Raw genomic sequence first — 24989 nt, 5'->3', positions numbered from 1 at the left:
GCGAGCAGGGTGGGGTCGCCGTGGTTGTGGGCGGAGTCGCTGTGGTTGTGGGCGGAGTCTGGCCAGAGGTGACGCCACCGTGACTCGTGTGTGTGTGTGTGTGGTGGACTTTCTACCAGCGCTGCTGTGGGAGAGAGTGGCTCCAAGTTGGGAAGAACACAACAAGCAAGTGTTGTGACGAACAACACCTTTTTTTTGGAGGAAATATTATCGAACGCTTGTGTGTAAAAGTCGACAGGTGAGTTTTTACTACAATTTATTACGAAACTATTCTTGTCGTGTCCTCTTTCGTTGTTCGCCTTTGTTGTTTTTGTTTTTTTTGTTAACCGTCAGTTTACTAACCCGACACCACGTGATTAGTGTCACGTATTATATTCAATTCGATAATACGGTTTATTTGTATTCATTTTAATATGTTTTATGTTAGGAGTTCATTTCCGCATGCCTCGCGCAGGCTACTACCTGTTTGTGTGATTCATGGCGAACCACACCGACGGTTATCTGTTTAACGTCAAACTAGCGGTTGTATCCGCCATTGGTTAATATTGCTCCTAACTGTGGAAGCGTTTTTTTAAATCTTTGGCTTAGTATCGATTGTTCATCCTGACGTCACTCGTCAATAAAAGTACCACAATGTTATCAGAGGGAGCGCGCACAGAGTAGAGCGTGTGCGCGCACACGCGAGAAGCAGGTGAAAAACTGAAAGGTGTGCAAGTTTGTACAGATTGCTTGAAACAATGCACGTTCGTGGTTATTAGGATGAGAGGCAGAAGTTATTGTGTTTAATGTTTCTTTCAAACTGAAATTTGAGCTTAAATTATTTAATGTACTCCTAACAGTTAAGGTGGAACTGCGCATGTTTTGGTTATTGCCTATCATTCACAATCTACACTACCGTTCAAAAGTTTGGGGTCACCCAAACAATTTTGTGGAATAGCCTTCATTTCTAAGAACAAGAATAGACTGTCGAGTTTCATATGAAAGTTCTCTTTTTCTGGCCATTTTGAGCGTTTAATTGACCCCACAAATGTGATGCTCCAGAAACTCAATCTGCTCAAAGGAAGGTCAGTTTTGTAGCTTCTGTAACGAGCTAAACTGTTTTCAGATGTGTGAACATGATTGCACAAGGGTTTTCTAATCATCAATTAGCCTTCTGAGCCAATGAGCAAACACATTGTACCATTAGAACACTGGAGTGATAGTTGCTGGAAATGGGCCTCTATACACCTATGTAGATATTGCATCAAAAACCAGACATTTGCAGCTAGAATAGTCATTTACCACATTAGCAATGTATAGAGTGTATTTCTTTAAAGTTAAGACTAGTTTAAAGTTATCTTCATTGAAAAGTACAGTGCTTTTCCTTCAAAAATAAGGACATTTCAATGTCACCCCAAACTTTTGAACGGTAGTGTATATGTAAGACAATAACACATGTTTTTATTTTTTATACATTCTAAATCATAAATAACTTTAGAAAAAGTCAGCCAACAGTGGAGTCGCTCTATTCCGTCTAGAGCACTCTAAAAAAAACATCCAAACACCTCCATCAGGGTTTTATATAAACACTGTAAATATAGATGTACTCCAGTAACAGGCACATTCACAATAACATGTAATATTTACATATTTCTGTCATTTTAAGCATATGGCGACGGGTCGTAACATTACATTTTTCCTTCAACAACACAATTCATACAGACTACTTAGACAAACTTTATGGATCCACAAGGGGAATTGTTCCACACAGTAGCTCAGTTTCAAAAGCTGGAAAGGATAATGCAGGTAATAAGTAGAATAAAAATGTACCATAGTAGCAATATAAAATATAACATGTATGTAATATTTACATATTATATAAAAAGTATATAATATATACTGATATATTATATTATATTTTTATATAATATATACAATATATAACAAATCCCAATTACCATGTACAATATTACAGTATATGTAACGGCTGCAGCAAAAAAAAGGACACAACAAACATAATAAAAACACACTTACTGTAAAATGTCTGCTCTCACTGGGATGATGACTGTTAGGATGTTAATATTTTCCCGTATAGATGAAGAATGACTAATCCACCCGAAGAAAAAGGGTGGTGTAACGAAGCGTGTTTTCATGACTTTTCTCCAGTTTCGGGTCTAGTTTACCAACTTCTCAGTTTATGTCCGAAATCCTTTTATTATCAAGGTGAGATGCATGATTTATAATGTAGAACAGAGGTGACCAAACATTTTGCTTTGAAGAGCCAATGTGTCAATGTTCATGGGCCAAACAGTGATTTTTACCATGTAACAGCACCACCAGTGAGGAATTTAGCCTACCGCTATATATAAATATAAATTGTATGCCTAATTCAGTTAACATGCAACTCTACATCTTTTATGTACATTTTTAACCTCAAAACATTCAAAATGGTCACTTTCTGCAGATTTTTGCCATTTCCAAGTGTTGTCCTGTAACCAGTTCCTCTTAGATATTTCATGTAATCACTTTCAAATTTTACTCAGAGTAGATATGTGGAGGATACTACATTTTTAAGTCTTTAGATTTTCATTATATGATGTGGGTGAAGCATGGCGACCAAATGATCCTTTTCCATATAGCGTCAAAAAGGCACAACTTTACCATAGAGCAGGGGTCTTAAATTCAAACGCAACTAGTTAGCTTGTAAAAAGAAAATCTATAAATGTTACCGTAAAAATAACTGGCAGCTCAGTTACCAGAATTTACCATAAAATTCACTGTATTTTTTAGACGAAATTACTGTAAATTGAAAAACTGTACCACTGTGTTTTTTATATAAAAAATTATGGTGACTGAGCTGACAGATTTTTACCGTAAAATCTATGGCCATTTTTACAGTGCGTTACTATGAATGAAAACCATTACCACTGTTATTTTTACCGCAAAATTACATGACAAGATTTGCCAAATTTGGCCCACGGGCCCCACTTTGTGAATCCATGATCTAGAATAAACTTTCACCAGCTCTGAGGTGAGAACGCAGCTCACCAGTTCATAATGTCAATATAGCAGCATAAAGTAGGTACCTCTCTGTGATCAATGCTCCGCTAAATCTAGGTCCTCAATTTTAGTGCATTTAATAACAATATCGCTAAAACGTGGTATATATTTAGGTCAAGAAATGTAAATGGAGTTGTTTTTGCGCTTTTTGGATGTTATTTATTTGGTTTTATGATCGGAATAGACGCAATGACATCATGGCTCCCATTGGTTCCATTTTAAGCTGACTTTTATTTATGTTAGTTGACAAGTTAGAATGCATAACAAAGTTGTGCTCTTGTCTCTCATAATGATTGTAAATTATAGGCAAAATTCCCCAAAAGTGCAGTCCCTCTTTAATGTTCTTCCAAACTGAAATGTGAGCGAAAATGATTAATTTACTTCCAACAGTTAACGTTTCTAGAGAAAGTGGTTTGAACTTGACAACAAAAGAACCAATTTGATTTGTTGTTTCTTCTCCATCTGTCTTATGTCCCTCAAACCCACCCGATCGAGACAGATGGCCACCACACCGAGCCGGAGTTCTGTACGATAGTTTTCCCTTGCTTTTGTCGCCAAGTGTGTGGGGTTAAGTTGGTTCCCTTTAATGTATAAGAAATCATGGTTTTAGTGCCTTCTGTTGTGACTAGTAAAAACATTAACTTGACTTTTGGGTGCATGGAAAATGTGATGGTTATTTTTTATACAATTTTACTACAGTTACAACACCAAGCCACAGTAAAGACAATAGTCTGGAGATTAATTTGTATCCGAATAATGGGAGCCGCAAAATTAAACCCCTTCCCCCCATACTTGACCTTAACAGTTAATTCCAAATTGAGGGCCAGCTTTTGTACGCACATGAAAACATTAAAAATAATGAGTCATCCCTTAAATGGCCTTTACTACAACTACCACTCATGCTGCTTGCCAAGCTGGCCTTGATATTGTTGCTCCAAGCTTGAAAAGAAAGCATTTTTCCAGTCCTGCTTAGCAGCCACAGGAGCACACATTCCTTTCATATAAGTTGATGAGTAATACTGCTGAAATCAGCAGAGCCCCCCCCCCCCCCCCCCCATTCTGAATGCGATTAATTCATGTCCAAATTCTAACATCTGTCAATGTAAACTAACATGGCTAGCTAGCCTTACATTGTTTTAGTGCCGCAAGCAAGTTTTACTGTTGCTCCTTTTGCTCTAACCACAAAGTAAGTATTTTAACGGAATCCATGTCTGTCCAGTCTTGTTAGTTGAACTAGTTTGTGTCTGGATGAAGGGGACAGAGTGCCAATATGTTGTCTTGACCAAGTAGCAGCAGACAAGCCTTCTGGTTGGAAAGCTGCACCCGTCCGTCTGCCCTTGGGGAAGAGGGGTGATGGGTGCTGGGATAGCAGTGGAAGGGGGGGGGGGGGCTTGCTTTAGATTTCACAGATACAGCTGTGGTAGTACACTGGTAATCTCCCCCCTCCTGCTTAATTCCCTCATACTGTCCTACATTAGCAGAGCAAGGGGCCAGGAGATCCTTGCGTTTATAAATAGGTCTACACTTTGCAAAGGGGATTACTGTATGGCATGTAGCCTAACCTCTTTGTTTGACTGGAAGAATTCATTTTACTGTGAATTTTTGTTCCAGACTGAAGACTTTCCAAGGGGCCACTTAGCGTACATGTCGCGTGACCTGTTTTCTGTCTTATGTCACCTTGCCTCTGTGCTCCTGTTCCCATGGAGAACAATCGCAGAGAGATAACGTTTCTGGACAGCCTTGTGGCTTGACTTGACTGCGGGTGCTTTTACCGGCACCATCGTATACACATGGAGGAATTCCTGTGTGTTAAAAAACATTTTTCGTAGTAGATCCCATGCTGACTTGTGTATTCCCTAATCTTCAGTTTTGACCAAACGTACACAGTGGTGCAGAGTAGCTCCACAGTTCTCGTCACAAAACTTAATTAAGTCTAAAATGAAATGAATAGTCTGCCTCTATCAAAACTCTGTCCTAAACCCCAGCGTATCAGAGTAACTCTGCCAAATATAACCATCTATGCTGTTTTCTTCATGAATACATTATTGCTATTTTCATTACGGACAGGATATCTGAGTAGGAGGGAGTGAACTTGATGCGCTCGCTGCCTCCAATGAAAATGTTTTGCTGTTGGGTGATTTAGTTTATCTGGTCAATGACTGTTGTTCCTGATACTAGTGTGTATGTGTGTTTGTTTTTTTCTCCTCAGTCTCCTTCTGTTCCTTAATTGAGGGAAGTGGGGACGACAACAGGGAGCTTTTGACAGAAAGTAAATCACCAGGGATGCTTTTTGCTTGTCAGGTCATAAACATGAAAACACCCTAGAGTTTCAGATGGAAAGTTGCTTGCTATAATACTGTATATCATGATAAGTGAATATACTATGAATCATAGTTTCTGCTAAGATTTCTATTTTTTGACTGTTTTTAAAGTATTTAGATTTGACATTGGGGTGGTTTTGTACTTGTCAGCGGGACGCAACCTAATGTGATATTATTTTAGGCTGCTGTGTCCCCCCCATCCTTCTTCCCTTGAATTGGATGTTTGTATTCTCCCTGAAAAATTAATCATCTGTCAGATCGCTTCAATGTGCAACCACAACAGTGGCAGTGTGAGCTGAAAGTACTTGTCCATTCCAAATGTGGCTTTGGCCACCAAACTTGGCCTGTGAACAAGTTTCAGGCTCTTTGGTTGCATCCAGTAGAGACACTTGAATCCCAGGGTGTTTTTCACTGTGACAGCAGTCAAGAGTACAATGATGCTACTCTTTTCCACCCTTTAACAGACAGAAACGCTCTGTGTTGAATCAGAGACTTAGTTCTTCCTCTTTCCATCCGGGTTTCAACAAAACATTTTTAGAGGTGGCAATCCTTTGTTAGTGCGGAGCCAAACGCAAAATCCTTGAACAAAAACCCATTTTAGCTCAGAAATTCAGCAGCAAAAGTGCATTCATTTTTAATTTAAGGTTTGATACATTGATGTAGTATTTTGCCTTTTGGGGGTGCATTACTTCATTACACAGAAACCAAACTTGCGACAACATGGGAGTTGTCGCAGTTCCAGATAGCCCGTGGAAATCAAAGATGGATGCTTCCGACAAAGCACAATTAACTTTTACACTTGAAGGACACAAATTGTTTAATATAAAATACTGCCATGATAAAAACACACCGTGATTGTTTAGTTTACACAAGTTCGATCTAAGGCTGTAACAATGTGAAAATTTCATATCAAGGTTATTGTAACCAAAATGATGACCGTTATTATTATTATTGGGGTATTTGTTAAATGTGCTCAAAAAGTACACAATCTGTTGACCAAGTTTTTTTTTAAATAACTAGAATAAATAGACACACTGTGTACCCCTGGAGGGGACCCTTCGTATCCCTCATGAGCCAGTCTTAACGCGCGGGATATACCACGAGAGCAGATACCATTTAATAAACACATAAGCAACATTTGTAATGAAGATGAGACTGTTTATTTGCTTCACTAATTAAAAGAAGAGAACATTTTGAAGTGCATCGATAGGAGAAAAAAAGAAACAGATTTATTTATGAAGGAAATGTAGAATGCCAGATTAATTCGGACTCTCAAACCAACGAATGAGAGAAAAAAGAATGAAAGCGAATAATAAAACATATGCAAACCTTTTCACACTGCATTTGTGCACTCCAAACAGGTTACAACAACTCTGTATCCCACACACCTGACAAGATAGTCCACTAGAACAATAGCAACCTTCATTGGCTGGGGAACGAACGGTCTTTACCTTCGGATTTAAAACTACTTCCATCAATCCACAGAGCCTTATGAATGAAATCCGAGATATACTAAAGTTTGTTTCAATGATTCTTCTTTTTTTTAAGTAGACATGCCATATATTTTCCTTGGCAGAATAAACACTCAGTATTTTTCTGGCTTCTTAATAGCCCTATTATCGTTATTTGAGTGTTTAAATATGTTTATTGATTTTTATCAATAAAGGTAAAACTAGGGTTCCACCTCCAGTTTGTGATGTCATGTGGGTTTACTTCCTGTTGCAGGCATGTCCATTTATAGCTCTTCACAATTGTTACTCTGTCCTAACAGTGCACAGCCTGTAGGTTCAATGTGCACGATTTGAATATCTTAGTTGCTCAGACTAAGTGTTTTATAGAAGTTTAGATTGGGGTATGACATTTGTATTGGGTAGAGACTCTTAATGTCTCAAGTTAGTGCAAACTAACTGCTAATTTGCTTCTCTAGTAAATGAGCTACATCCCCGGTCCATTAGTTTATCCAAGTGCAGTTATCAATCACTGTTTTATGATCATTTTAATCCAAAACTATAATTTTAACCGTTTGGGGTTTTACCATGGTTTAACATTAATAACAGTAGCCATTACATCACTAGTGAGGGGTTGGGCAACGGTCCAGATTTCCATAGTGATGGTCATTAGGGTTGGGTATCGTTTGAATTCGAACGATTCCGATTCTTTGTTTCGATTCCGATTCCTGACACTTCTCGATTCCGATTCTTTTAAGAGGCAGGGTCAAAAAAAAGTTTAGGATATTTTAAATGAGCTAGCTAACCTACAGTCTTTCTGAATGAAATAGTCTGACATTCTCCATCAATTTTAATTCTATTAACTTTTTATGAACTTTACTATAAATTCCTCACAGGGCTGTTTTCAACTAGAATATAAATATCAAATCTATGAACTTGAATATAAATATTATAAATTATGAATACATTTTCCCAGGGGTACACTTTCTTTAAGAGAGCTTTATTTTTGAAAACCTCATGAAAACACATTTACACATAAGTGTATGATGCTGCAGGAAACCTCATGAAAACACCTTTACACATAAGTGTATGATGCTGCAGGAAACCTCATGAAAACACATTTACACACACAAGTGTATGATGCTGCAGGTACTTAAACATGTTACCGTGCTCCCACTGATGGACTAACCTGGTGCAGAAAAGCAAATAAACAATAAGAAACAACTTGCAAAACCCAGTCCAGATTAGCAGCAGGTACAGTATAAAATCAGAGACAGTTCTTGTTTAGGAAAATGACCATATCCGCCTTCTCAGGCAGGATGCGTGAGCGTTCTGGACAGATAGTGTCTCCTGCTGTGGAAAATACACGTTCGCTGGGTGTGGAAGAAGCTTGAAAGCATAAATAGGAGAAAGCGAGATCTGACAGCAAAGGATAAGTCTTTTGTTGGTTCCACCACCATGCAGCAGGGTTGTCAGACATAAGTATCGGTGGAACGTCCTGGTACATCTGCAGCTCTCTCTCCACTCGTTTCTTGATGGACATGGAGCTCTGTTATTTCGCGGTTATTTCATTTTTTTTTGTAAAGTAAAGCCACACTTTCGACCGCCGACGCCCGCTATCCATGCTTGAGCTTGACTGACTCGCTCGGCTATGCTAACACTTCCGGGGGTGGGCGCTTCTTCGTTGGTGTTCAGCGGCTTCTTCTTCCGGTCGGCGGACATATTTTTTTCCGGTCGGCAGACTGGGTATCGAAACTAGGAATCGAAATTTAAACTTTTGAACGATTCCTGGAGAATCGGAAAGTTAGTCCCGGTTCCAATCGATACTCGATACCCAACCCTAATGGTCATTATGGCATTTGGATGATAACGTTCTTAAAATTACTATAGATTATAAAGAAAATTGATCTTTTCCTAATTGCAACCTAAAAACATACACCAGTGCCCTGTTCTCCCAACTTGCCCAATTTGTTTTCAGCCTATCTGCTGTATATGCAATGTAAATAAGAGTTCATTGTCAGGCCGAGTACACAGCCTCTCACCATTTCCCTCCCTTCTTTATCAGCCTGATGTAATGCGAACCTGCTCAACACATGGGCGCCTCCTCGGACACAACTCACATTTCCTTTGGTTCACAAGAAATCACCCTACACGCTAGTCTGCAGCCACCAAATTGCACCTACTGGCCCCAAGTCAACCTATTTGAAGTAGTGCAGTAAATGAGCTGACGGACAGAAAAGCTTCTCACTTTATTCATTCAGTGTTCTTGCTCTCTGGTTGACTGTGTCGGGAGTGCCGGGAATGTTTCCAGCTCACCCAAAGAAGGGGAGTGTGTTTCTGTATCTTCCTTTTTTAGACACATTTAATTTGTGTGTTGCGCAACAGTGCACCAGAAGTATGTCATTTTCCATTCTTTCCCTGAGCTCTTGGCTTGGTGACGTTTCTGTCTTCTGGATCCCATCATCTATATGTCTGTTAGTCAATTTACAAAAACAGTGTTTATTTCCTTTCAAAATGAAGCCCAGCAATTGTGAAATGCGGTGATTCAGGATGATTGATCCATAAGTTTGTCTCTATAGTTTTGTGTGTCAACATTCGGTGAAGTACAGCTTTTCCTAATATATGTCTCTTCTCGGATCCAGCGCTGGTGTGAGATCATTTTAAACGCTATTTCCTGTCACCCACCACAAAGAATCCATTAAATGTGCGTCACTTCACATCCTCCCATCGTTATTGATTTCTAATACTAGGTCCATTATCGTGCTGGAGCTGCTATTATGCAACATATGTTGCTTTGGGACCAGGAAGAGTTTGGGTATGTTAAACTAGATCCCACTGGGATAGCTGAACCCCAACTCTGGGGAGCCCAGGCATATAGTCGGTCAGCTTTGCGGGGCCCATCTGGCTGCACTGGCCAGTTACTATGCCAAGTGTACTGTATGCTTGGTCTAAGTCAACGGGGGAGCAGTTTAAAGTAGACGAGCAGACGATATGTCTTACTTGATCTGTGTTTGTGCAGATGGTGAACGCATTACAGATGTGTAGTAACATAATCTATTCTCTATTTGCATGTCAGTCAACAAGCCTGCTGAATTATATATATTACCTGTGTATATTATAGGACAACCTGGAGATTGGATTGCCGGGTCACCTGCAGCTCAGTCACTGATACATAATAATTTTCCAAAGTGTCAATCTTGACTATACCCCTTATTTTATTTCAAATCTGTTGTAAGCATGCGCAAGTACAGTACATCACGTCTTTAACATTTACACTAATAACATATTTTTCAGACAATAAGGCGCACTTAAAATCCTTTCAGTTCCTTTCAAAAACTCGACAGTGCGTCTCATAACCCGGTGCGCCTAATGTACAGAATAATTTTGGTTGTGCTGATCAACCTCGAAGCTATTTTATTTGGTACATGGTGAAATGATAAGTGTGACCAGTAGATGGCAGTCACACATAAGATATACGTGTAGACTGCAATATGATGGCAGTCACACATAAGAGACTGCAATATGACTCAAGTAAACAACACCAAAATTGTATATGTTCCATTGAAAATATGGAACATTACACACGGCGCTCAAAAATCTATCAAAATGTTTTAGTACGACTTTGGTAAGCTATGAAGCCGCAATGCTTGATGGATTGTACTGTGCTTCAACATACGAGTATTATTATTGTGCGTGTATAAGGTAAGACATCATCTGGCGTTTTTTTCCACCTTATAATCCGGTGCACCCTAAGGTCCAGAAAGTACGGTATGTCCGGTGGATTTGCAATGCTTAATCCAAATTTTAGAACTATGCAATACATAACCCAAAATTTGTATTCAGAAGACTGTTTGGCATTAGACTACCGAGGCTAAGCAAACGTCTATGCACTCAGTGTTTCTTTACAAAGTGACAGCCAATTCAAAGATATATAGAATACAGTTTATTTGTTACTTTTATTGCATGATTAGTTTTATTTTAGTCCAGTTCAGTGTATATGTTTTATACACTTAATTCAGAGTACAACATTGGAGTTCTAAAATCAATTTCAATGGAAAATAACTGGAAAAATGGGCCAACAGTCAAACGTTTTAGAACACAGAAGTTAAGGCAAAATACAATTGTAGCATTCTGTCTCCAATCAACCTTTGACTGGTAGTTATTGTGAATGTATATCCTCCTGAGAACCAGTGACCTCAGCAGTGGACATTTGTTTTTGGTCTTATGTCAGGATTACAAATTTTAGAAAAAATTGTCTTTTTATGCAAAACACAAAAATCCACAGTATAGGACACTGACTGTCAAGAGGAGGATATACTGTCAGAATGCATATAAAAGCTGACAAAATCAAACAGCAAAGGTCAATGACATGTTCTTGTTGCCCATTCTTGCCAAAGCCATAAGAGAGTAAAAAGCAAATAATTGCTCTATGAAGTAGAACTAGCATTCATCTCCAACACCCTGGGCCTCCTGCCCAGCTGATTCATTCCTGCTGTGACAGAAAGCGCTTAGGCAAGCAAAGTCCAAATCTGGCTCACCGGAATGTAAAAACTGTGGAAATATATGACAATAAATGTCAGACTTTTCGTAGTCAATTGTCAGCACTTGAGTCTTGTTTTCCAGCTATTATTTCCAATAAAGCTACATATACTGTACACTCTCGCTGTTGAGAGCTTGTCACCACTGGGGAGTGGGGAGACACTCCCTGACACTCCCTGTCTAGCATGCCTGAATGAAAAAAGGGGCAGTAAATTTGTTTTGATTGCGGACATCGTGAAGATACCTATTGTTACTCAAGTGTCTGCGGGATGAAAAATTAATGAGCATGTTGGTGCGATAATTTTAGAGCAGTGAGGTTTGAAGGGAGTGGAAAAACATGACGTGTAAAGCTGAACGCAGCACAGCCTGAATGTACTATGTCCCTGTGGAATGTCACAGTAGCGTTTTAGCAGCACTGCTGAACAGTACAAGCCCTGCAGTTTTGTTGCAACTTGTTCACCTGCAGTTTTCACTTAACATACGGTACAAGTATTTTTTTACTCCATGGAGCCTCTTCAAGGACATTGCTCAACAACATAGTGGGCGTTGTCCTTCCGAGTGAAGCGTGTTGCTTGCATATTACTTTGCTATTATGTGTTTGTGGGAATGGCGCTGACAGAGCAATGTACAGCGAGAGAAAAATCATGTATCACTCATTAACTGGAAGAGAGCAAAGTCAACTCGGGACGCACACAATAAGAAACACATTGTTGTTTTTATTTTTGTCTCGCTTGAGCTTTATCTGCAAGCAAGGAAGGCTTTTAGACATCAGATGGGTCAGCAGATAAAATCCCCACTCCACATGCAGAGTTGTGGTTACCTAGGTGATATGCGGGGTGTGTCGCAGCTTTGCAACAGTTCGCTGAACTCATCGCCCCACCCAGGAAAAACAAAAGACTGCCCCTGATTTACAGGAAACTTGTCTGGTTCTCTTCCACTTTCAGTAGACAAGAAGCTGGAATAATGTAAAGCTGACACATCTCAGTTGATAAACAAAAAAATACTTTGGTCAGTTAGCATCTAATGGGGAAGAGGGCACACCTAGTATGAGTGATTTACAGTCTTAATCAGTACGCACCAGTCATTGCGTTATCATGTCGCTGTAAGTGCTTCAGGGCGTGGTTTTGCAGGATTGACAGCTTTACTCTCACTGAGCTGCAGGTAAAAACGGTCATTGCAACAGTTTGTGCTACAGAAGGAACAATCAAAAAGGAATATGCATGTTTTTTGTTACTTTCCAAAATGCACACACTTTTATTTCAGCCTCCTGCAGGAGTTACTTATTGGCTTTCAGTTACCTGAACTATGTTTGTACATACGCTTACCAAAAATGTTTGACAATTTATGATCCATCTTTGTGCCCCAGATTAAGTTAATCTTCCTCATAAAGAAGACCCCCCAGCATTTTTGTATCAGCTCCAGCAAGTTCCCCTTACACACTATTCTTTGTACGTGCTGATGCTCAATGCCTAAGAGTCTGTCAACATCAAGCAGCACAGTAGAGGCATTGTGTTATCAGTCGCATGTCAGATGGCTATTAAAAATGCAGATGTTTCTGTGATGAGGAAGAGTTCTGTGGCGGATAATTTCCCAGCTGTGGAAAAAAGCCGAAGGAAAACATTCTTTCAACCTTGTAATTTTGGGTTTGAGCTTTTTATCTTTAAAATGGGGGAGTACAGGCAGGAATGGTCTCGTAGGAAGTGAAGCAGAGAAGAACAATAACAAAGGTTAGTGAAAAATCTAGGTTGAATATGCTGCTACAAAGAGGAGGAATTGATTAAGAAAAAGATGATTCATAAAGACGGGAAGTCCTTACAGCAGACAGGCTCCGACAAATGTCTGTTACGTAATCTGAAATGCTGATAAAAATGTGTGTTTAAAAAGATCGATTACTTGAGGCTCCATGAGCAGGTGATGTATTATTTAGTATTAATTGTGGTAAATATAATGAACCAATTTAGCTGAAATTCAAGTGTTAGCCATGCCTAAATAAGATTGTGTGCAATATGCACTTACTTACTTACACACACACACACTCTGACCCAAAACCAGTTGGGCAGGTTCCTGTTTGCCGTGTGTCAGCACAAGGCTGCTCCCACAACTGTATGGGCGGAGGCCCGAGGTGAAAGGTCAGCAGAGCCAGCTAGCATTCCTAATTTACAGCTGCCTTTCTCTCCTTCTGTACCCAACTCCCCCATGATTTGCTGCTTCTGCTTGAAGCGATGGGGCCAACATCTTAAGTAGCATCCAAATACGCGCCCTCAGTCTCATGTTTAAAAAAGAAAACATGCATTGTTTTCTTCATGCAGTTAGAAGTTGTAAATAAAATGTCCTTAATATCTGATGTCCCTTGTGCTTTTTCTTTAGGCTTGTGACTGCAGGAGGCAAGGATGTCTATGCAAAGTAAGTGTGGTCTTTTAACATTTCAGTTTATTTCAGTGTATGTTTGTATCTTTTCATGAAAGTCATTCTTTACTCGTTCATTACACATAAAAACTGAGTCGCTTCTTAACAACATCACATGCATGTGTTGGTAATGTTTTTGTGTTGGCCTGCAAAATAATGAAATACAGTGGTACCTCGGTTCCAGAAGGTCCGACAAAGGCCATATTGTATGAAAATGGAAGCAATTTTCCCACAAGAATATCCAATTAATCTGTTCCAGACACCCCAAAATTTGATCACAAACCAATTTTTTAGAGATAATTTTTTTTCACATGCAGAAACAATGTAAAATGTATTTCAAATACATTTTATTGAAGATTCTTGTTGGGGAAAACGGCAATGAGTGGGGAGGTAAGGAGCCCCAAGGATTCCACCTTTTGTTTCTGCTACAAGGTATTTCTAAAATGTAATAGTGTTCAAAAGTGCTGGTATTTACCATATTTTGGTGTCATGGTTATTTTGCATTTGTTAAACAAACAGGGACTTGCAGTGTAACGGAGTAAGTTAGCCAATAACTACATAGTCAAGGAGCTGTGGGAGAATGCGAGTGGGTGGGGAGTTAAGAGCCTATTACCAGGCAGGTTTTGTCATAAAGACACGTTGCGAACACTTTACGACTTACACACTGAAACAAAAACATGACAAGGCTGAGTCACCACTGCCTTGGAACTCTGGTTTGGGCACTCAATTCTGCAAAATGATACGTTTGCTACCCGCAATGTTTGGCAGTGCGAAAACTAAAGCCGTATACAAAAATCGGGTCAAACTTTTGCCTCAAATGTTTGTTAAACCAAATCCTATGAAAAGTCGAGGCCCCACTATATAAGACCTCTTTAAAGCGAGTGGTGAAGTATTTTGTCTGACCTCAAGTTGCTTCTTTCTTTGTGCTTCGCAGTGGGTGAAATGGATAGAGGCGTAACAAAGGTGACGGAGTGGCAAGAGACGATGTATGGCTTCGACTCTGGCATCCAGTCTGGAGCCAACACCGTTAGAGATGATGGTGGCGACCACACCTCCAAGCAGTACACCATGACCACTGTCACAACGGAACCGGCAGGTAGGACACACATTTAGCGCAGCCTCCTTTGTATGTACATGATGGCTGTTGTCATCATAGAATGACCGTTTTGCAGATTCCCAATACGTGTTGACCAGAGCCCAGCGGGTGCGTGCTGCCATGTTCCCGGAGACGCTGAATGAAAGCACAACCATCATGACCACTACCCAAACAGATCCTTCCCAGATGACTAACGTCCAGCGACTGGCAGAGCCTTCCCAGATGCTTAAGGCAGCCATCATTCATCTGATAAACTACCAAGATGATGCCGAACTGGCAACACGTGCAGTGCCTGAACTCACTAAACTACTCAACGATGAAGATCAGGTCCATAATATTGTCTGATGTACTATTACATTGTTTTGTCATATAGTCCAAACAATCTGCTAAACTTTCAAATATTTCTACTGCCCATCGTTTATAACCGTATTCCTTATTCCAACCAATCCAAATCATTCTCTTTCCCTCAGGCGGTGGTCAGCAAGGCAGCTCAGATTGTCAACCAGCTAACCCGCAAGGAGGCATCCCGACACGCGCTGATGCAATCGCCTCAGGTGGTGTCTGCAGTGGTCCGAGCCATGCAGAACACCAGCGACATGGAAACGGCCAGAGTCACAGCCAGCATCCTTCACAATCTCTCCCACAAAAGAGAGGGTCTGCTCTCCATTTTCAAGTCTGGCGGCATCCCTGCGCTTGTCCGCATGCTCAGGTACTGCACCATCTTCAACTTGTCATGCTTTACCTGGCTTTGAAATCAAACCACCCCATAATATATGAACCATTTGCATGTTGTAGCATATCAAAATCTGTCTTTTTTCCAACTCTAAATACACATATTTAGTGTGTATTTCAGGTTACTTTATTTTATTTCTCTTCAGGATGGTTTAAGATAACCTATCTAAAGGGGCTGTTTGCAACCTTCACAAAACTAACTTTCCAATGTGTTTTAAGCATTATATTCCGCCTTCTTACCCCGAATTTGGTTCTTTTATTTTGACATTAAAAAAAATACACATACTGCATGCAATTGCATATATTTTTATTTAGTATTATCTAATAGTGCAACCAAATATTATAGTATCATACATTCCAAAACATGTTCTTGTTAAAATTAAAATAAATACTTGCTTGACTTGTGATTTCAAAGCAAGTTATAAATCAAATTGTACACTAAACAATGTCAATAAATTTCACGGTAAAATTATTGCGACTGAGCTTTTTACCTTAAAAACAACATTGGTACAATTTTTTTATTTTCAGTAATACGGTGTAAAAATAACATTTGTAGATTTCACGTAAAAAAACTGGAATTTTACTGTAAAACACTGGTACTGTTTTTTTCCATTACATTTACTGTAATATGTTGTATTACTGCTAGTTTTTTTGTGTAAAATCTGAAGATTTTTTCATAATAATCAAATGCATTGGCAACTATATACATGTGTTATAGATACATTATATTATTCACTGTTACAACTAAGTGGCCCTCTTAGGGCAACCATAACTGCGATGTGGTCCTCAATGAAAACGAGTTTGACAGGCCGGTGGTGTTCTTGTTATATTTTTTTGGTTTAAAAAGTGTAACTTTGAGTTGCAAACAGACTCTTTAAGCAACAGGAGTGAGTCTTTCATAAATACATTAAAAATAGCCACCTGGCATTTATGCTAATAGCATGTTAACACTAAACACATTGCAGTGGTGCAATTAAAATAATCAACAAAAAAAACAAGATAAAAGAAACTACAGTGCTGTGATTGTACATTTTTATGAAATGACATTATCCCTCTGTGATTCCCCTCAGCTCTCCCGTGGAATCAGTGCTCTTCTATGCCATTACAACGCTCCACAACCTCCTCCTACACCAGGAGGGAGCGAAGATGGCTGTTCGTCTGGCTGACGGCCTGCAGAGGATGGTTCCCCTCCTGAAGAAAAGCAACCCCAAGTTTTTGGCCATCACTACAGACTGTCTGCAGCTGCTGTCCTATGGCAACCAGGAGAGCAAGGTGTGTGTGTGCGTGTGTGTGTGTCTCGCTGAAAGAACATGTGCGTGATACACTATCAGGTACTGTATACCAGCAGTGTTGTACTTAGTTTTTCATGAGCATTTGTGCATGATACGTTTGAGGTGTGGCGTCTGAACAGGTTTCAGGTTGATTGAGGTTTTGGGTGTGGTTCTTAGCTGAATGTGTCATTTGATGTATCCTGCATGCCTGGACAGACCATAGTCTTGTGTGCTGCAATCCTTAAAGGTGTTTCCAGACAAGCTTTAACTGAAATAATCTTCCCTAAATCCAATCTCCCCTCACATATTCATACATAATATTTGTCTCACAGCTCATCATCCTCGCCAACGGGGGTCCTGAGGGTCTTGTACACATCATGAGAAACTACAACTATGAGAAGCTCCTGTGGACCACAAGTCGTGTGCTCAAAGTCCTATCAGTGTGCCCCAGCAACAAACCCGCCATTGTAGAGGCTGGTATGTGAAATATGTCTATTCACACACCTGTGTGCATAAGCCAGACATGCAGGTGTGGCAACTCTGTTGGATTACAGTGCTCCATGGGAACATAGTTTATGAGATGTGCTGCTCACAAGCTAACATCTTGTGTTCCCTCCAGGTGGGATGCAAGCTCTGGGTAAGCACCTGAGTGGGTCCAGCCAGCGTCTGAATCAGAACTGCCTGTGGACACTCAGGAACCTGTCTGATGCTGCCACCAAGCAGGTGTGTTCCTTTCTAGTGGGACGTTCTCCCTTTTGTAGTTTTTCCGTTATTATTATTTATTTTTTTCTCTGAACTTAATATTTTTTAATATGACATTCACAGTAATTATTTAAAAAATGGAAATGTTAACTATAATACATAGGTGTGTATATATATATATATATATATATATATATATATATATATATATATATATATATATATATATATATATATATATATATATATATATATATATATATATATATATGTATATATTCACATGTGTGTGTATATGTATATATTCACATGTGTGTGTGTATATGTATATATTCACATGTGTGTGTGTATATGTATATATTCACATGTGTGTGTATATGTATATATACATAATATACACATGTATACGTATGTATATATATGTGTATATGTATATATATATATATATATATATTCACATGTGTGTGTGTATATATACAGTATATATTCACACATGTATGTATACATAATATACACATGTATACATATATATACATACATACATACATACACGTGTGTGTGTGTGTGTATATATATATATATATATATATACACATACATACACATATGTATATAAATATATACATACATACACGTGTGTGTGTGTGTGTATATATATATATATATATATACACATGTATGTATGTATATATGTGTATATATGTGTGTGTGTGTGTGTGTGTGTATATATATATATATATATACACATGTATGTATGTATATATGTGTATATATGTATGTGTGTGTGTGTTTATATATATATATATATATATATATATATATATATATATATATATATACACACACACACACACGTATGTATATACGTGTGTGTGTGTGTGTATATATATATATATATATATATATATATATATATATATATATACACACACACACACACGTATGTATATACGTGTGTGTGTGTGTGTATATATATATATATATATATATATATATATATATATATATATATATATATATATATATATATATAAATAAAATTTTGTAAAACCATTGCAATAAAGTTTTTTTTTTTTTAAATTAAAGGGTTTCTTGATGCTAAATGTGAACTTTAATTTAACCTATTTTATAGCATAGCGTCAAACTATCCCCCGAATTAAACTTTCCATGACAAGACGTAAATGGACTCTCCTGGCTGTGTTTCAGGAGGGAATGGACAGCCTGCTGCAGATGTTGGTCAACCTGCTGAGCTCAGACGACATTAACATGCTCACCTGTGCCACCGGGATCCTGTCCAATCTCACATGCAACAATGCCTACAATAAAACTCTGGTCACCCAGAGCAACGGCGTGGAGGCGCTGATACATGCTATACTGCGCGCCGGCGAGAAAGAGGATGTGACTGAACCCGCCATTTGCGCCCTGCGTCACCTAACCTCACGCCACCAGCAGGCTGAGATGGCACAGAACGCAGTGAGGAGACACTATGGCATCCCCGCCATTGTCAAGCTGCTGAACCAGCCGTACTACTGGCCTGTTATAAAGGTAGACTCTTAATACAGGAAAATAGAGGATAAAACAGGAGAACAGGTTTTGCTTTTAACTGTGACTTTTGTATTGGTGTTTTCTCGTCCTAAAGGCGGTGGTTGGCCTGATCCGTAACCTGGCTCTGTGCGCAGAGAACCAAGCTCCGCTGAGGGATGCAGGAGCCATCCCCCGCCTGGTTAACCTGCTGCTCAAAGCCCACCAGGATGCTCAGAAACATGGTTCATCCAACCAACAGACATACCAGGTGCAAGCTTTTATGAGTGCCGCATGTTTAGGGTTAGGTAATCACAGTTCAATACGTACCTCAATAGTAAGATCACGGTCCAGTTCATATTTTAATTACGCTAAAGAAAGAAAATGTAATAGAAAACTTTGAACTAATGATTTTTTATATGAAATATTAGAAAAATTAAGTAAATATTATCAATAGTAATATCAAATATATTTCAACAAATATATATAGAGGACCTATGATGAAATTAGTATTTTCGGATCTATAAATGTTACAATGTTGGATGCTGGTGTTAAACAATGCCAACGTGTCAAATCTTAAGGTTCATGCATTTTGGGGTGAGCTTGCATGCAGTTTTAGGTGACTGTTTGCAGGGTTTTGCAGGGTTTTGCAGTCTGGCTGCGTAGTGAGGACATAGCTATGTGGACGTACTTATTTGGGCATTAAATCAGGCTCTTAGCCTGAGAGGGAAGATCTCCTCCCCCTCTGTGAGGAAACACAAAAAAACGGTAGAATAAAGTATTTTTATCTAATCTTGTCATATGCATAGTAACACTGATGACATAAATACTGCTAAAAGATGCTTTTTTGATGCACTTTCTGAATCGATGGAAGAACCTGATGTTGTGACCGGGTTAATCGATATAAGGTTAAAGAAGTGTCTATGGATATTGTCATTCATCCAGGTCATTGTAATCTCAGGGCATTCAATCGATCGCAACTGGACTGTATGGTTTGTCTTACAAGACATTTCGTCTCTCATTCAAGTAGGCTTCAATTCATTCGATTTATTAGATTGGTCAGATCTCGTTAAGCGGCTGGTGCCAAAACCCCAAATATTTATACTCCAAAAACCAGGGGCTGTTCCTGGGCAAGGAAGGTTTCACCCTATTGTAATGAGAAAAACAACTGTTGAGATGCAAACAAGCAATCTTACCGTCAATTCCAACGACAGTCGTTGAAGTGCAATTTCCCCTAGTTAGCATTAAGGTATCGCTGTGGATCGACCAAAGTAGTCAGAATCACCCACGTTAGCATTCCGTTCAGCACCAGCCAATAGACTAGATCTGACCAATCTGATGAAGCCTACTTGGATGATAGGTGATAAAGAAGTCTATATTCGACCGTGTCTGCTAAAAAAAAAATAGCGGTGACGACTTCAAGATACAAATTTAAACAGTGTACATTTTAATTAATATACTTTTAGAGAGGGTAGGGCGTGGTTTCATTATTAAATCTGGGAACACCTCCACAAACCAACATCTTGCAGACAGACTAAACAAAACGTATCAATGTGACTGTGGAGCAGAATTTACACATGTACTGTATAGCCAATACATATTGTCTACACCACAAGGAAGTGTTTTAAATGGAGATTAAAATCATCATAGGTCCCCTTAGATAAATAATGTAAAAAAAAATCATAAAATAAATATGTGTGTATATGTTAGTAAAGTGCAACGAGTAACAAGAACAACAGAAAGAGTTTGAATGAACAGTGGTTTACTTAGTTTTTTCATAAAGGTATGGTTATATTTTCTGGCTGAAGAGGGCGTGCGACAGGGAACTTTGTACAATCACTTTCAGCTTGTGTTCAACAACTAATAACAGCCTTCTGCTTTAAATCCACTGATTTATATGTATATATTTTATTTTTTTTACGAGTAGACTCATACTTCCTGGCCCTCACATAATGTGTACTGTGTGGAAAATGTGTACGCCTCTTTACTGACTTACTAGAGTTGTAGCGTTTTGTGTGTGTGTTTTTTATTCATATCTATTTTGTCAGGATGGAGTGAGGATGGAGGAGATAGTGGAGGGCTGCACAGGAGCTCTGCACATCCTGGCCAGAGATCCTGTCAACAGAGCAGAGATCGCAAACCTGCAAACCATCCCTCTCTTTGTTCAGGTACCAGCGAGAACAAACACATCTTTCATTAAGCCTTGTTTTGTTTTTGCTTACAAATCTCCTCCTCCTCCTTGCCAGCTTCTCTACTCACCTGTGGACAACGTAAAGCGTGTGGCGGCAGGTGTGCTGTGTGAGTTGGCCCTGGACAAACAATCAGCTGAGGCCATTGACGCAGAGGGAGCGTCTCCTCCGCTGATGGAACTGCTACACTCCAACAACGAGGGCATCGGTATGTATTTGTAGTTGTTCATATTAAACAGTGTTTTTGTTAGTAATCTGTTCCAAAAGGTCCAGCTATGACCGAATCATACAAAAACCAAAGCAAATTTTCCTATGAGAAACAACACAATCACACGGGTGTGCTAGATAGCGCTTTACAGCACAACACGTGACAGTGTCGGGACTCTGCTGCCCCACAGTTTCGACCTTACGCTGCAAACTTAATCATAACTTTCTTTGGCCCCATGGTGTGTTATTTTGCAGTCACACTCAAAAATCAATCAATCATAAAGTTTACTTATATAGCCCTTAATAACAAATGTTTCAAAGGGCTGCACAAGCCACATCAGGGCAAGAAAAAAGTCAACCCAATGGGCACGAAACAAATCACAGAATGAATCAGTGCGCAATTCCATGGACTGATTCACGGGTAAACAAACTACAGACAAGAATGTGATGGGAACAATTCTTCTTTTTCTCAGCAACTTACGCCGCAGCCGTCCTCTTCCGCATCTCTGAGGATAAGAACGCCGACTACAAGAAGAGAGTTTCCAGGGAGCTCACACACTCCATGTTCAAGCACGACCCCGCCGCCTGGGAGTTGGTGAGTTTCGGGAGCTCTTGGCGCTACCACAACATGGTCTGCATCTACGTTTCATGTTGTTGTCCACTGTATGTTGTGCATTGACTTGGACCTCGTGTGACCCTGTGCAGGCCCACAACAGTGTCCCGGTAGACGTTCCCTACCAAGACGGTGAGTACGCGTGCCTGAAATGTGCTCACGCGACACATTCCTCAGTACCGAGCACCGACAAAACGCGGTGCAATGATTGCTTCCGAGCATCAGCAGCCCACGCATTTGCTAGGACATCAGCAGCAGCAGCCCACGCATTTGTTATGACATCAGCAGCAGCAGCCCACGCATTTGCTATGACATCATCAATAGCAGCCCACGCATTTGTTATGACATCAGCAGCAGCAGAATACGCATTTGCTATGACATCATCAAGAAATACAAGAAGTGATAGCACTTCCCAGTCAGATTAGTCATGGCTTCCTGTAGTCTGTAAGACTCAATGTTCTCTCTGGGCCTTGTAGATTGACACTATCTTCCATCTTTGCCTCTCCTCATTCTACTGCTCTCTGAAAGCCGTTTTGTCTTTGCAGAGCTGGACGTTCCTTTCCAAAACTACGGAGGCTACCCAGGCGACATACCAATGGACGGCGTGGACGGAGGCATGATACACGACGATTTCGTCAACATGCAATACGAACGACAGCAGCAGTTTGAGCCTTATTAAAGGTCGGTGCAGATAGGCGTGAACGTCGACGTCACACACGTGTACTAAGTGTACCTCAACAAAACAATACATCTTCTCAGATAGCATATTGCAACGTAGCAACAGACAAAATCAATGAATTATCCATCTAGCAATTGTTCTATAAAATATTCATAATGTCACAACCACAAAACTGGTCCTGCTTTAAACTGATCTACAACTGTTATCATTGTGTTCCCTGGACTTAATGATATTCTTTGCTTTCTTTGTCCTACCTTACCTCTGAGGCCGCTACAAAACATCTCTGTGTGTACTGACTGGGGCTGTCAAGTTACCATGTTAATTGCAATTCATTAATTACAATTAATTAAAATGTTTTTTTGCTTTAACACTGGTATTGCTCGAAAAATAATAAAAACTTACAATGACGCATAGATCTGAAGATGATCTTGAGATTTAAGCGTTGAAGGTAAGGTTAGAAATGGCAACAGCGGAGGATGAATGTCCCATAACAAGAAGATAGAGAAAAAGAAGAAGCTTATCGACTACACCGTCTGTGCGGATGCATGCAATTTTTCAGGACTTATGCAGATCCCAAATACAGATCAGCAGGTACCAGAAGGTAAAAAAAAAAGTTGTTTTTGCATAATATTGCGAAATAAAACGCCAGATAATATTTCTTACCTTATACACACACCATAATAACACTTGTATGTTTAATGCACCGACAATCCTTCAAGCAGTGCGGCTTCATAGCTTACATACATCATAGTGCAGCCTACACTTATCTCTTGTGTGACTGCCATCTACTAGTCGCACTTATCATTACACTGTGTACCAAATAAAATAGCTTCAAGGTGGGTAAGCTCAACCAAACTTATTCCGTACATTAGGGGGGAAAAAAAGGATTTTAAGTGCGTCTTATAGTCCAGATAACACGGTACATTATTATCTCAATTGTTTCAAATGTAAGAATTGTGTATTTAAACCCAAATAAGGTCGCATTGAGAAGGTCTTTTTGGTTTTGGGGGGGAAGGAAAGACCACCCTCACGGTTAGGCCACTGCTCCTCTGCTCAACAAAGCACAGTTTGACCCCCGATTCTCAAACGTTGAACCAATTATTTAGAATTCTTTTGACGGTTTGCTTGAGAGGGTGTGTCTTTATGTCGCTCAGACCAATCACTGTAGGGTAGGCGCGGTCTATAGGAGGCTGTGATATTTGATGGTGTCAGCCAAAAGGAGTATTTTATTAACAAAACATAGTATGGTGTTCCACTGGGGTCAAATGTCTTTTTAAAAGCCCCTAAAATGAGCAGAATGTAAATTTTTAAAAGTTTTTTTTTTAACATTTATCTCATTCTTTTGTTGCAGATCCAAAGAGAGAAGATGGTTGTCGAAAAGTTGTCTGAGAGAACGATGTTTATCTTCTGTGTAATATATGCAATTATTATTTTTAAGTACGGGACTAATCTTAACAGGGCTTACATGTGTTTTTATAGCCTAATATTGCTGATCAGCATTTATGCAAAGACACTGCTTGTAGGTTCTGGCTTGAAAAACCTTCTAAGAATTGTGTGCGTGCGTGTTTGTGTGTGTGTGTGTGTGTGTGTGCGTGTGTGTTTCATCTTGCGGGTGGGTAATCTATGCCAAAGAGATTTTATTTTGTAAAGATGACCTCGCGTTCCTTTTTCTTCCTGTCCTTTTGAAAGAGAGCATTGCTTGAGTCGCCTGTTGATCACCTCGTCATCTTTCTTTAACGCCTTTCAAAGACAACTTAGTCCCGCATTGAACTATTTGACACACGGTGCTTGATCGTCGCCACACTTTGAGACGACAAGTGAGGCCTTTAAGAGGAAACCAAGCGTCGTTCTCTTGATTTCTTCAATTGTTTTCACGGGGAGGGAAAGACTTGCATAGTTAAGAATAGAATTTTAAGCAAAAGTAAGATGCTGGCGTGTGTGAACTTCTTTACCATTTTATGTCAAAACTCTGATTGATGCATTGTTTCAACAGATGGACTGATTGATTTATTGTGCATTTATTAATAAGTCATAGGGATGCCAGCTGGAGATAAAAAACTACTGACAGGGAAATTTGTACTTGCTAAGAGTTTTTACTGAAATTTTGCTAAATAAAAAGGATATATTAAACCTACTTTGATCTCCATATTCTTTGCAGATTATAGAATGTGACACTTTTAATACATGGGCTCACTTTTACACAAAATAGGAGGATTCAAAACCATG

At 39.4% G+C, this 24989-nt stretch overlaps 1 protein-coding gene and 1 long non-coding RNA gene across 3 annotated transcripts in view; one reads left to right on the top strand and one right to left on the bottom strand.

The window, feature by feature from the left end:
* The window catches only part of LOC133639651 (uncharacterized), a 61461-nt gene that overhangs the window by 28865 nt on the left and 7607 nt on the right, over positions 1 to 24989 (bottom strand). The gene's annotated exons all lie outside the window — the stretch shown is intronic.
* On the top strand, positions 89 to 24891 carry jupa (junction plakoglobin a). Its single transcript, XM_062033521.1, has 16 exons — positions 89 to 238; positions 13715 to 13750; positions 14688 to 14849; positions 14926 to 15176; positions 15320 to 15558; positions 16652 to 16853; positions 17185 to 17329; positions 17472 to 17575; positions 18761 to 19099; positions 19194 to 19346; positions 21124 to 21243; positions 21322 to 21472; positions 21945 to 22066; positions 22177 to 22216; positions 22630 to 22765; positions 24115 to 24891. The coding sequence occupies exons 2-15, from the start codon at positions 13738 to 13740 to the stop codon at positions 22761 to 22763; spliced, it is 2175 nt and encodes a 724-aa protein (XP_061889505.1). The 5' UTR covers positions 89 to 238; positions 13715 to 13737; the 3' UTR covers positions 22764 to 22765; positions 24115 to 24891.

This window comes from Entelurus aequoreus, linkage group LG22, assembly GCF_033978785.1.
Source record: "Entelurus aequoreus isolate RoL-2023_Sb linkage group LG22, RoL_Eaeq_v1.1, whole genome shotgun sequence".
NCBI classification, from domain to species: Eukaryota; Metazoa; Chordata; class Actinopteri; order Syngnathiformes; family Syngnathidae; genus Entelurus; species Entelurus aequoreus.
Note: the sequence above shows the minus strand (reverse complement) of the source record. Positions and strands in the feature narration are given on the sequence as shown.